Source organism: Phoca vitulina, unplaced genomic scaffold (assembly GCF_004348235.1).
Source record: "Phoca vitulina isolate PV1807 unplaced genomic scaffold, GSC_HSeal_1.0 scaffold52, whole genome shotgun sequence".
NCBI lineage: Eukaryota > Metazoa > Chordata > Mammalia > Carnivora > Phocidae > Phoca > Phoca vitulina.
Genome location: NW_022589755.1, coordinates 11572516 through 11585982, shown reverse-complemented (window position 1 = coordinate 11585982; position 13467 = coordinate 11572516). Strand labels below are relative to the sequence as shown.

At 59.7% G+C, this 13467-nt stretch overlaps 1 protein-coding gene across 2 annotated transcripts in view; it reads right to left on the bottom strand.

Annotated features, from left to right (window-relative positions):
- Positions 1–1283: 1283 nt before the first annotated feature.
- The window catches only part of MEGF8 (multiple EGF like domains 8), a 41680-nt gene continuing 29496 nt past the window's right edge, over positions 1284–13467 (bottom strand). The window contains exons 34-42 of one of the 2 annotated variants that reach the window (XR_004297497.1): positions 13181–13395; positions 9433–9640; positions 9141–9300; positions 8620–8812; positions 8031–8201; positions 7808–7938; positions 7157–7289; positions 3209–6317; positions 1285–3027 (exon numbers count right to left, since the gene is read on the bottom strand). Coding sequence is in view for 1 of the 2 variants with exons in the window: in XM_032388085.1 (XP_032243976.1) it covers positions 5049–6317; positions 7157–7289; positions 7808–7938; positions 8031–8201; positions 8620–8812; positions 9141–9300; positions 9433–9640; positions 13181–13395 (2480 nt within the window). In the remaining variant the exon portion in view is untranslated. Of the gene's footprint in view, positions 6318–7156; positions 7290–7807; positions 7939–8030; positions 8202–8619; positions 8813–9140; positions 9301–9432; positions 9641–13180; positions 13396–13467 lie in introns of both variants that reach the window. The other variant, XM_032388085.1, reaches the window with a different exon arrangement.

Here is a 13467-nt window from a genome sequence, read left to right as displayed (position 1 = left end):
TACCAGAAATACACCCACAATAAAAACGTGAAAACCAACTCCGCCTGCATTCTTTTTGTCCCAGGGAAGGAATCTGGATGGAGAAAGAGGTTTGGTGAGGGTTGTGGGGACACAGGGAAGATGTCTAGGTGTGGAAGGATGCCAGGGTCAGATCCTTGACCCCAGCCTGCTGTGTATGACATTGGCAAGTCTTACCTCACTAAACCAGGGGGTCCTCATTAACAAAGTGAAACCACTAACCCCTTAAGCTGCCCAACCGAAGCTCTGCGGGGATCCTGAAAATAAGCAAAACCAGAAAAAGCTCCAAGAAAAAATTTAGGAGAGCCCCTCCCCACCCCTACTAAGTCAATACCTATGGACTCTTGGCCTACACACAATCCTAACAGGTTTGGGGGGCGGGTCCTTTGTCTCCAAAGCAGAGAACTGCCAGGTTTAAGGCTCCCTGGAGCTGAAACTAATCCTTAAGGATCACCCAGTTCTCTTTATTGCAAAAGCGACTAGCAGATTAAGAAACTCTAGTCTCAAAATTGGGCAGAGCAAGGATCTGATCTCAACTCTTGCCACTTACTAGGCGTATTATCTTAGTCAATTAATAAGCCTCTCTGAGCCTGTTTCCTCCTCTGAGGATAATCCCTAATATGTCATATGGCTACTGTGTGAGCAAGAGACAGAACAGATGGAAAGACCAAAGAGTGAGCTTAATAAACTTGTTAGTATTATTATGTATAATAGCACTACACTATTCTGTTATTTCTATTATTTGCTGTTATTCTCGCTCTCTCTCTCCATCTGTGTATCCAACCATCAAGTGACATCTTTACTAGGAGCATCTAATGGGCATCTCAAATTTAAAACCTAACTCCAGGGGTGCCTGGGTGCCTCAGTTGGTTAAGCGTCCGACTCTTGATTTTGGCTCAGGTCATGATCTCAGGATCTGAGAGAGCCCACGTTGGGCTCCCTGCTGGGCATGAGACCTGCTTAAGATTCTCTCTCCCTCCCCCACCCTGCAAGTACTCTCTCTCTCAAATAAATAAATAAATAAATAAATAAATAAATAAATAAATAAAACCTAACTCCAGATTCCCCACCCAAAACCTGCTACTCCCAGGCTCCCCCTCTCAGGAAATAGCAAACCCCATCTTTCCAGCTGCTCAGTCACTTTATTACTCAATGTCCCAACCTGTCAACTAGTTTTGTTAGTTCTACTTTCAGAATATATCCAGAACCTCACTTCTCCCTACTCCACTGCCCCCACCTTGTTCCAGCCACCCTCCTCTTCAGCCTAGACTAATGCAGTGGCTCCTCACTGGGCTCCACGCCCTAACTCCACATCTTTAGTTGTCTCCCACAGAGAAGCCCTGTGAACACCTGAGTTAGGTCACATCCCTCCTGCCCTCAGAACCTTCTCATGGCTCTTCCTGCATAGAGTTCAAGCCAGAGCCCTCACTGTGGCCCAAGGACCTGCACCATCTGCTTCCTGCTTCCTCTGTGCCCTTCTCTCCTCCTTATTCCCTCCGACGAGTCTCGTGGTTGTTTCTCCAATGCTAGCCATGCTCCCACCACAGGGCCTTTGCACCAGCCGCTCCCCCGACTTGGAATTCTCTTCCCTCACATGTCCCTATGGCTCATTCCTTCACTTCTGCTCACACACCATCTGAAGAGAGAGGCCTTCCCTTCTACCTTATCTTCCATAGCGAGTACCGACCCCCCCTTCCCCTCCTTCATCGCCTTGTTTTTCTGGCCATATATCAACATACCACATCATTTGCTTATTTATTATCTGGCTCCCCGCTGGTTTGTCAGCTCCATGAGGGCAGGGACCTCATTCACAGCTGTGTCCCCAGCACCTAGAACAGTGTGGAGCCCATTGCAGGTGGAGAGGAGTGATCACAGGTGGGAGCCATGGACGCAGAAAAGGGACACGATTTTAGAGGTAATTGGGGGAGGGGGCAATGGACAGACAGGCTTGCATCAGAATCTGGGCTGTTAATCTGCCCTGAGTCCTTAGGCAAGGGGCTTAGTTTCCAAATCTGCAAAATGGGGGCACAAACCTGTACCCCTCAGCATTGATGTGGGGAAGAGTAAAAGACACACCAAGCACCCAGCACTCACTACCTGGAATGCTGTAGGCCCTTGGTGAAATCCCCCCCACCCCTTTTCCCAAAGTCCTTAGGGCATTGATGGCCATACACAGACCCCTGAATCCAGACCTTCAGGCTCCCATGCTCAGGCTTTCTCTCACGCTCCTGGAGCCTCTTGCATTCAGGTATGTGGATAGCAGAGCAAGGTGCCCGCTGAGGGGCTAAGTGGAGGGACAGTGCTATAGGGCATTCGTACAGGGGCATCCGCACGCTATGGACAGCAGCTGGAGAGGGTGGCTCTGCGCCCCAGGGACAGGGTCCAGTCACAGTGCAAATGCTCTGCCCCGGAAGGCAGTCACAGGCTGGTGGCGGGAAAGAGACCCTACCAAAGGTCTGATCAGAACGCAGACGAGTCTTGAAGAACCACCTTAGCTCCTTCCTGGTGGTGCAGGATGACCGCTCCACTGGCCTGTGACTCCCCGAGGCAGCACGCCCTGCTTCTGGTGAGCTTCCTGGGTGGGAAATTGTGCCTGACCCCTGGCAGAAACTGGGTATTTCAAACACCTGCCCCTAGCGCTCGCTCTGTGCTGGGACAGCGCTCAGCTAGGTGGGCTAAGGAAGAAGGTGCACGATGCCCCTTTTGCTCTCTCTGTGGCCTCGTCTCCTCTTTATTCCCTTATTCCCGGGGCCTCCCTCCTCAGGGGGTAAGAGGGCCTGGTGGTCAGGCATGTGGATTTGAGTCATGGGGCAGCTGTCCCTGAACAGCTGAATGAGGTCTATGAACTTCGGTCTTCTCATCTGCACGCTGGGATTTGTTACCCCCTCATACGGTTGCTGGGCAGGAACGTGGCCAGGAGAGCCATCTAACACGGGTGCTCAGCACATACACGTTCACGGTCACGTCATGGAGGTCAGGTACTACCAACAGCTCATCAAGGCAGAACTCCTGTGTGGGCAGAGTCATCCCTGAAAATCCTGTACGTTGCCCATAAATCTGAAAATACTGATTTTCGTGGACCGCACTGCAGACGCAACCACCCCCCCAGTGCACCTCACTTTGGCTAACCACTGGATGAAGCCACCAGCCTTGCCCCTGGGCTGCCTGAACCAGAAGGCATGGTGCTTACCTCTCAGCTGGACTCCCACGCTGCGCAAGGCCAACTGAGGGCGCATTTCCACCGCCCGGGCCATGCTCTTGCTTGCCCTGCGGGCCTGGCAGGTGAAGGCCCCTGAGATGCTCCCCGCTTGGGCTGTGAGAGCCTTGTTGGATTCGAGGAAACTCATCATGTTGGGGCATCTTGGTCTCTCTGCTGCCTCAACTCTTCTGAGGCCAGAATAAAACCCAAGCCTGGGACCAAGGGAGTCTGTTTTACCTCCTGAGACAAACGGGTCTCCCTGAGAGAGGGATCTGAGGAAGGGCCAGAGGCCTCTGCACCCTCACCTCCCCTAGGTCTGTCCTTTCTAGGGACGAACAAGCAGCACCATCCCACCCCTGCATAGGAGAGGCAGGGTGGAGCCAGGCCCAGCCACGCAGCTCCGACGGGCCACCAAGGTAAGCACACCGGTTGGATTTATCTACACTTGGGTGCTGTTCCGAGAAACAAGACACCCCATCTCCTGCATGCACACGGCGCTCAGACACCAGCCTTCCCCACACTCTTTATTTGCTGCTTCAAGCACTGTCCCTCTTTCAGCCTCATAGACTGAGGGCCCCAGCAGAGAAGAGGCGGGGCTCAGTTCCTCAAGGTCCAAACCCGCAGCTGGGGGATGGAGTCTTGCAAAAAGGAGTCCCAAGTTCAAGATGGCTAGGATGGGAGCGGTCCTCAAGGGGGACAGGAGCTCAGAAGTCCAAGGTGGTGGCTGCTACCTCACCGTCCCATCTCTGATGCGTAGACCAGAACAGCCAATCCCCTGCACTTGGTTCCTTCCACCGAAATACGCAGAGCGGTCTGTCTCCCTGGCTGGGCCTGACTGAAGAGATGCCTACAGGGCATCTCAGACTGGACTTCTGATCGTCCCCACAAGCCCCAGGCTGCCCCACTGTAATAGACGACCCCGCTGTCCGCCCATAGTTTGAGCTACAAAGTCGAGGTCGTCCTGGATTCCCCTCCCCCGCCCCAACATCCACCCACATCCTGCACCTGTCCCTGACCCACCCCCTCCCCACCACCACCCTAGTCCAGCCCACTGTCATCTCTTGTCCCCTCCGACCCATTCTCCACACCACAGCTGAGGGACCTCTTGAATAGGTATGTCGGATCCTGTCATTTGCCCTCATACAACTGTCCCACGGCTTCCCATTGCCCTGAGAATAAAACTCAAAACCCTATCTGGGGCCCACACGGCCCTGGGTGATGCCACCCCTGCCTGGTCCCCAACCTCACCTCCTCTTCGCACTCGGTCTGGGTCACACTGGCCACCTCTCCGATCCCTCCAATAAAGCACGCTGGTCCCCACCTCTGGGACTTGTCCTTGCAGCTCCCTCCACCTGCGACCCACTTCCCAGCGTTCTCCCCGCGGCCGGTTCTCTCAATCTTTAGGCCCAGCTTCTCCGAGTGCCCAACTTACCCTACCCCGCGGTCCCTCATGGCCACATCCTGTGATCCCTCCTGGCACCTCTCCTTCACAGAAATGATCTCACGTGTGTGTGTGTGTGTGTGTGTGTGCGCACGCGCACGCGTGCACGCACTGATTGTCTCCCTCCACTGGAACCAAAGCCCCACAAGATCAGGGAACTGGTCTGTCTCGCTTTCTGCTCTGCCCAGTGCCTTCAACAGCGTAGAGTAAGTATTCAATAAATAATTGTTGGCTGCAGAACGGCGAGTGCCCTGGCTGGGGAGCCCCAGGGAAAGGGAGTCGGAGGTCTCTGAGGACACACTGTCCGGGGGACCCCAGGCGGAGGAGCCCCAAGTCCAGGGCGGCGTCATCAGGGCACTGCGCTGCCGTGGCTGAGGACCCCACCGTGGGTCAGAGGGACATGCTGGTGAGATTGTCCTGGCTCAACAGTCCCTTCCGGCCTGCGCCAGCCCCGTGCCCACTGCCCCCGGCGCCCCCGCCGCCCCCACAGTACTCGTGCAGTCTGTGTCTCAGCGTGACAAGCGCCGAGCCCAGGCAGGCACCGTTGGGCGCTTGGGGTCCCCCAGGCAGCTGGAGCAGCAGTGTGGCCACCCCAGCCATGCCATCTTCGGTGGGCTCGAGGGTGATAGGCCCGGCTCGCAGGCCGGCGGTCGTGGTGGGGATGGCTGGTGGGCAGCAGCCTCCTCCCACGGGTCCCCAGGGCCCGCCGGCCCCGGTCAGCAGCAGGGGTGCCAGGAAGGGTTCGGAACGGCGGAAGGTGGGCGGCGGGAGCCCAGCCGGCTTCCAGGCAGGGGCCGGGGCAGCGGGGTCGGGCGGGAAGCAGACGGTGACCTTGGCAAAAGGGCGGCTGGCCATCTTGGTCATCTCCTGCAGATGCCGCCGCTGCTCCTGCCGCTGGTCCAGGGCCTGTTTGGCCTTCCAGAGGAGCACACAGAGCGAGAGGAAGAGAAAGAAGCAGGAGAAGAAGACGGAGAAGAAGACAAACAGGTCGATGTGGGCCTGGTCCTGCCGGAAGAAGAGCAGGCCCTGCGAGTCGGCCGAGCCGTTGGCGCCAGGCCCGCTCGGGTCCCCCACGCCCAGCAGGAGCAGGTAGAAGCGGCTGGACTTGAGAGCATGGTGCTCGTGCGGGTAGGTGATGACCAGCCGGTCCCGCACGCCATGAACCACGAGCACTGCCGACGGCTCCGTCACCGTCACATAGGTGATCAGGCCGCGTGGCCACACTTCCCGCACCCGTGGCTCGGCTGGGGCGCCTGGCCCGCTCCCAGACCCCGGTCCCCCTGGGTCCCCGGCCCCCCGGAGTCCGCCGTCAGCAGGGGGTGGGGGAGGCGGCGGGGGTGGAGGGGGCTGGATATGCACAGTGTGGACGCCTGTGTCGGGGGCCACGCGGACCACGAACGTGTCGTAGGAGGTGGAGACATAGAGGTCCACGGCACCGAAGGTCACATCCAGCGTCAGGCGGATGTCCACATTGGTAAACTTGGGCTGCACGCCGAAGAGGACCGTGCGGCCAGGGCCCAGAGCCCGGCGCTTGGGTTCGTGGAAGCAGTTGGTCTGGGACGTGGGGTCAAGGCAGCATTCCTGCTCCACGGAGATGAGGCGGTAGCACTGCTGGCCACCCAGCGGGCTCCCGTGGAATGACTCCCGGCACTTGGCGCACTGCGGGGGGCGGGGGGCGGTCAGGGCTGAGCTCAGCACCCGGCCACCCTCCAAGTCCTGACATTCTGGACCGACTGGTGAGCAGCCACTGCCCCAGGCTCCCTCAGTCCCCAGCAGCTTCCTGGGGACTGTCCCTCACCCCGACGCAGTGTGGAGGCCCCCAGGACCACACGCTCCAGCGCTGCTGTCCCACCCTGATGTGGAAGCCTCTGGAACTCTCAGGCGCAGCGATGAAGGGCTCTGTCGAACCTGCCTCTACTCCTCACTACCTGTGTGGCTAAGCTCGCTGAACTTGAGATCCCTCCTCTGTACCCAGGCGGCAAACAGGGCTCGCGCACGGGACTGCCGAAGCTCCAGGCACAGCACAGGGTGGGCTGGCCTCACCTGCCAGCCTTGCTGTTTCTGGACTGCATGAGGTACGTCCCACCTCAGGGCCTTTGCACTGGCTGATCCTCTTGCCTGGATCACTCTCTACTCGCCCACAACCCCCGTGGCTGCTTGTCTGGTATCCCGACTTCTATCAGATCGTTTCTCAAGCGTCACCTTCTCACCGAGGCCCTCCTTGGTCGTCATATCTACCATTCCCACTCCTTTCTCCTCACTGCTCATCACTAACATGCTCTGCATCTAACTTACTCGTTCGTTTGTTGCTGGGCTCCTCCCCGGGAATGTAACTTTCCCGAGGACAGAACACCCTGCCCATTTTGGTGCCCACTGCATCCCAGTGCCTCCCATGCAGCCCAGCACACAGTAGGTGCTCAGTAAATGTGTGCTGGATGAATGAGTGACCCTCTCGGGGTGCAGGGCCCTCGGCCTGGAACTCACTTCTGCAGCCGTACCTGGTACCTGTAGCAGTCCCGACGGTCACTAGGGGAGCTGCCCTGGCATGTGCCCGTCTCCGTATTGTTCTGACACGGGCAGCCCGTCCCGTCCTGCTCGTTACATGTATCTGCGTGGCCATTACACTGGCATCTGAGGAAGCGGGGGGAAGACAGGGGTCACAGAGCTCCCCTGGCCCACAGGGGTCCAGGCTCGATGCTGCAGAGGTGAGCTTGAGTCCGAGCTCCAGGCCAGAAGAGGAAACTGAAGCTCACAGGGGGTCAAGCCATTTGCCCAAAGCCAGGGAGCCAGTCAGCAGCAAGGTTAGGACTTGAAGCCAGGTCGGAATGACTCAAGTCTACTGAGCATTCAGGAAGGAAGGGCTGGGGTGGGAGGCCGCCCGAAGGCCTCGCCCCTTGGCAGCTCCCTCTCTGCCCCCCAGTCTCCACGGCGGATGCTCTGTGGTCTGCGTGTCAGCACCGGCCTCTGAGGGGGGGGGGTCTCCCACCTGAGCCTGCCTGGCTCATGGCCCCCAGCTCGGCCTCAGCCCGGGGCCTCCCTGGGGATGCTGTCCGCTCCTGCCTGAGGGCAGAGAACTGGGGAGAGGGGTGTGGCTCCCAGAGCTATTCGCCGTGGGCAGGGCTAGGGTCCCCGGCCCCCCTGCTTCTCACTTGGTGCACTTCCCGTCCAGGAGGAAGTAGCCGTGCAGACAGCTCTCGCATTTGTCCCCATAGCTGTTATTCTGGCAGTTCACACACACGGCCTCATCTTCACTGGGCCCCTCGGTCACCCAGTTGTCAATCTGGCCAAGGAAAGACGGGGTGATCGCAAAGAGGCGTGGGCCAGCCCCCTCCTCCCCGAGACCCAGGAGTCCTGGCCCATGGCCTCTCCTACCTCCTCCGGATCCAGTGAGTACTTCTCGGGCTCCTTCCTGGCCATTTCAAGCTCTTTCCTGGAGACGCAGACGTGGCTGTTGCCACGACAGAAGGCGTGGCATGGCCGGCAGGTCCCGCCCCCCACAGCTGAACCCACGAACAGGGGGAGGCACTGCTCACAGTGGCTGCCCTGGAAACCGGGGACGGGGTGGTCAGAGCAGGTGGGGTGGGAGAAGGGGCCCTCTGGGAGCGCTGCGGGAGGGCAGCAGGGGCTCAGGCTCTTGGTTCGGGCCGTCCCAGCCTTGGGGCAGTTTAGCCTCTGCCTTTGCTTGCGCACCTCCGGTGACTCGGGCTGAGGGGGGTGGCGTTCGTGCCCGTCCAGCCCCAAGTGTTGAGCTCAAAAAGCCCTTCCCAGTGCCACCCGGAGTCCTCCTCCACGGGCCCCGCCTCCCTAGTCCAGCACTGACTCTGTCCGCTATTCCGGGGCGGCCCGTCTGACACGAATCCAGGCAGTGTCCCCAAAGCCTCCCCCCACCCTGGGGCCTGGCTCCTCCAGGCTCGGAGTGAGGCTCAAGACGCGGGTGCGTCGGAGGCCCCGGGCAGCCCACCTTGGTGTGGTTACGGCATAGCAAGCAGTGGTCGCGGGCCCCCACACCCGCACACTCGCTGTGGCGGTTGCAGCGACACTCGGTGGAGCAGTTGCGGCCCACGAAGCCGAAGTGGCAGCGGCAGTGGTCGGGTTCCACACACGAGCCGTTCACGCAGCCCTGGGCGCACACGGGGCGGCACAGCCCGGTCACACTGCAGGGGCGGGGGGTGGGGGGCGGTAGAGGGTCAGGGCAGGGCTGGGGTCCTCAGGGCTCTGGCCAGCCCACCACCCACTAGACCGCCCTCAACTCGTGGCTCACCCCTGGTCTGTCCCACGCTCCGCCTCCGGGGTCTAGCCTCCATCTCCCTCAGGGGCTAGCCTGCCATCCTCCCTCTTCCCGGCAAGCCCTACCCCTCCACGCGCTGGCCCTTCACCCCTTCCTGCATGAACGCCCTGCCTCACATCTGCGCCGGCCCGCGCCTCGCCCGTTCTTGCTCCCACAGCCCCCCCCCACAGTTGCCTGGGCCCCCGCCGCCTCACTTGTCCATGGTGTAGCCCGCCTTGCAGCTGCACTCGTAACCGTGCGGCCGGTCGTGGCAGTTCTGCGTCTCGTTGCAGTCATGGTGCCCGTTTGCACACTCGTCCTCAGGGGGGCAGGACAGGAAGGCCCAGGAGGCCCCAGGCCGCCCGCACGTCAGCCCTGGCACAGGGACACGCAGAGCTGCACCGGGTGCCTCTGCAGCAGCCACCCAGCCACCCGGGCCCCCCTCCGAGACAGCCCCCAGCGCCCCCCAGGTTCTCTGTGCCAGACCCACCCCCGAGCGCGGCTCACCATCACGGGGACCGCTGAGTCCACCCTCCAGGCAGCGGCCGCCCCCATCCTGGCCCCCCCAGGCACACCAGCCACAGTGGGGGCGCCACAGGCACAGGGCACACTGGGAAGCCTGAGCACAGCCCAGGGAGCAGCTCTCAGGTCCTCGCAGCAGGCGGCCACAGCCTCCAGCCATACATCGCAGGGGCAGGTAGGAGGGGCTCAGACACTGTACAGGGGAGGGGAGATGAGAAATGAGGTGGGGGGGTGGGCAAGAGAGAGGCAGAGAGAGAGGATCAAACACATTCTGGGTGTCTTCCCAGACCGCACTCCCTCCTCGGAGCTCTTGCCCCTCTCTGGCCACAGCCCATGGGTCAAAGTGGACACCAGCAGGGGTTAATCACATTCTCCCTGTCAAGCATTTGTAACCTGGGAGTCCACAATGGGAGTCAGGCTAGGGGCATCCTTGAAACTGGAAGATTCTGGAGGTGAGGGCTTTGGGGGCTGTTAGGATGAGCAAAACACAGCAAATGAAGAGAATAGAGGGACAGGAAAAGAGCAGATGCAGAAGGAAGCATCGATGAGGACCACACACCCCAAGCCCACGGCGGGTGGGGCGGGGGGGGGAGGGCAGCTTTTCCAGGCCCCGTCGCCAGGCCTGACTGCACTTTGCACCCTGGGCTCCAAGAGGTACCACTGTGTTGGTGTGACTGGCGGTGTCGGTCTCCCCACCCGGTGTCGGTCTCCCCACCTGGCTTAGCGTGCATGGCTGTTTCTCACAACCAAAGGGGGGCAACAATCCCAGGTTGGGACAGAAACTAGCGACAGGTGCAGGGTTGCAAGCCATTGTCACTTAGGAAAAACGTGCAGCTGGCTGCTGGGGCCACAGGGTCCTCCCGTGCTGGCCTGGGAAGCGGAGTCTGCGGTCAGGGGCTGCCCAGTAGCTCACACGCCATCACTCAGCACGTCCCGGGACCCAGACAAGGTGCGCAGTCAGGGTCAGACTCTTGGGAACTTTCCGCAGGGTGTCAGAGTATCTTATTTACTGTTCGGGCCTTGAGAAGACAGGGATTAGTCCGGGCTGTCTGACAGCACTCAGCAACCACGCGATCCTGAAACAGACACCCTCCCTGCTGTGGCCGGAGCTCTGAGCCCACAGACGCCTACAGCCAGCAGTGAGCTGAGCCTTGCTGAACTGCTGGAGCTAGGCTCCCAGATCTAAATTTAGTGCGCCCCTTGGCAGATGGTGGGGCAATCTGGGGGGCGGAGACCAAGTCCCCAGTCTGCACAGCGTTTTTTTTGCTGTGACCTCTCTAGTGGCCACAGGTGATGCTGCCCACCATCCACTGCATCCCCTGCGCTCTTGGAAGAGATACGGGAATGTTAAGTTCCGAGAGCAGGATTCTAGCTCATCTTGACAGGTACACCTACAACCTAGCGAAGTGCCTGGCACGGGGAAGGGGCTCGATAAAGAACCTGGTGAAGAGAAGCCAGGGAAGCGAGCACTCTGTGCCCGTCCCAGGCTCTGAAGCCAAAGTTATTCAAAAGAACAATGCCCGGGTGTTAAAATAACAGCGGCCCTCAAGCCAACTCCTAACAGGGCTGGTCTGCACATCTGTTCGGTCCAAACTGTGCAGTGGTGGTTGTTAGAAGCCCGGGCCAACGCTCCAGAGCTAGGAGACCACACAGAAATCCGAAGCTCTGGCAGAAGTGCCCTCCCACCCACACTGTGGCACCGACCCGGCGCTGGAGTCTCCTGCCCCACAGAACAGCACAGAGGGGCTGGGTGAATAGCAAGTGCCTGCCAGCAGGCTCCCTACCATTGCCTTCCAGGCCCGGGAGTGTCCACAGAGACGGACAATGGGCATCTCAATGTTATTTGAGGAGAACCTGTATCACCACAAGGACCCCAGGCTTGGGGATGAGGCCTCAGTGTGTTAGAGACCCACACTGTGGGGGTCACAGAGAACCCCCACGGGGAACACTGCCCACCCTCTGGGTGTGTCCCACAGAGTGGAGGCTGGGAATCCCCGCACTGGGCAGAATTTGGGGCATGACTGAGTTTTTACCCAGGAGCAAGCATGGCCCCAGGCTGCAAAGACACTCACCCATTTAATTTCTACCACCTGCCTATGGGATGGTGTGGTGTAACCCAAGAATATATCCTACAGGTGTCCTGGTCTTTCCTGAGTGCTGGAAGGCCTTTTGTTGTTCATAAGAAGCTGATTCCACACCTGAGTTTATGCTAAAGAGGGCATGTAGAGTGGGTGTCACCAGAAAGACCAAGTGGCTAGAGGGCTGGCGCTTGCAGCCCCCCCACGGACTGCGATGGGGATGGAGCTGGGGTCTATAAAAACTCACGAACAAGGAGATTCAGAAAGCTCCCCTGTGGCAAGCATGGCGTGCCCAGAGGGGGCGCGGGAGCTCTGCGCGTTCCCCCCATTCCCTGCCCTATCTTCTCTGCCACCTGGCTCTGCCCGAGTTGTAGCCCCTATAGTAAACTGGTATTCGTGAGTAGTTGTTTCTCCGAGTTCTGTGAGCCATTCTAGCAAATGATCAAACCTGCTTTGGGGGTGGTAGAACCCCTGATTTACAGTTCGTTGGTCAGAAGCACAGGTGGTCTGAGGGCGTGACTGGCCTCGAAATGGGGGCAGGCCTGTGGACTTGAACTTTGTAGGATCTGGCTCTGGTGCTAGGTGGGCGGTGTCAGGAGCGACCGGAGTTGTTAGACACTCAGTCGGGGTCCAGAGAATTGGAGAACGGGTTGTTGGTGTTGGGTCTGTTGTTATCGGTCCTATTTTACCAAAGATTCATATAGGCGCATGCGTTGCGAGATGGCAAGTGGTCACTCGTGGACTGGGTGTTCCACAAGGATGACTGAGAAGTGGACATCACTGGGACTCAGAGACCCAGAACTCCGGCCCAACGAACGACACTGCTTCCGGATGTGACGGCAGGAGGTGAATCTTTCTTGTCTCCCCCTGGGGTGGGGTTGGGGGTCGAAGGGCTTATGTCTGCCACTGGGGGCGGCCAAATCATGCTAAGCAGAGGCATCTTTGGACCGGACTCTACGGGGTAAGCGGGAGCCGGACAGTCAAGGAGCGGACTGTCCCTAGTACCCACGTTGCCTGCCCAGACCACGCCCACAGAGAGCCATCTCTCCAGCCGGCAGCTGAACCCTGTGCTCCTACCCCTCCCTGGCCATGTCTCACTGGGCCAAGGCTGGACATCTAACCGGTCAGCTGAGTCGAAGTCTGCCCTTGAGAATGTGAGCTAACCCCGGATGATCAAGGCAAGAGAAAGTGGCCGATGGAGATGCGCAGAGAACGGCTGAGATTAGAGACTCCAAGGCCCGAGAAGGACGGAGCCGCGGGACTTCCTACCCCAATTCCGTATAATAAAACCAAGGGGATCTCTGTATCTTACAACCAGAAGTTCCAAAAGCAGAGAAAGGGACGGAGAAGGCAAGCACAGAGGTTTGGGAGGGAGAGGCGAGATGGCATTAGCAGTCGCGGGAAGGATGGGGGGGGACCGTGACCCTAGCTGTGGGGTCCGGAAGGTGGCGGGGTGGCAGGGTCCTAGCAGACGCGAGAGGGAGACTCGAGAGGCCAGCGGGGAAGGAGGAGGTGCTGGTGGGGGAGGAGAACAGAGGAAGGAGGACAGAGGAAGCACCGTGGAGGGACCAGAGCCAGGGAAATGGAAGAGGAAGTAGGACAGAGGGGCAGGGGCAGGGCGGGGAGGGCCCCCTGGGCACCCCACCCGACGGTACCTGTTGGAGACTGCTGCTCCAGACACAGTGTTGCCAGCCCCCGTCCGCACCCTTGGAGTCCAGGCAGGAGGTGCAGTTGGGCAGGAGGTGACAGGGAGTGGGACAGGGGAGCGGGGGTGACGACTCCACCGGCATTGGGGACACGTTCAGCAGAGAGTGGCTGAAGCATGTCCAGTCGTAGGTGGGCTGCACTGAGAGGATGCGGCGGGTCTCCCCTGGGGTCAAGGGCACAGGAATCAGAGCCTGGGCCTGGCCTCGGCCCCTCCCCTGCTCCGCCCCTTCCGGGG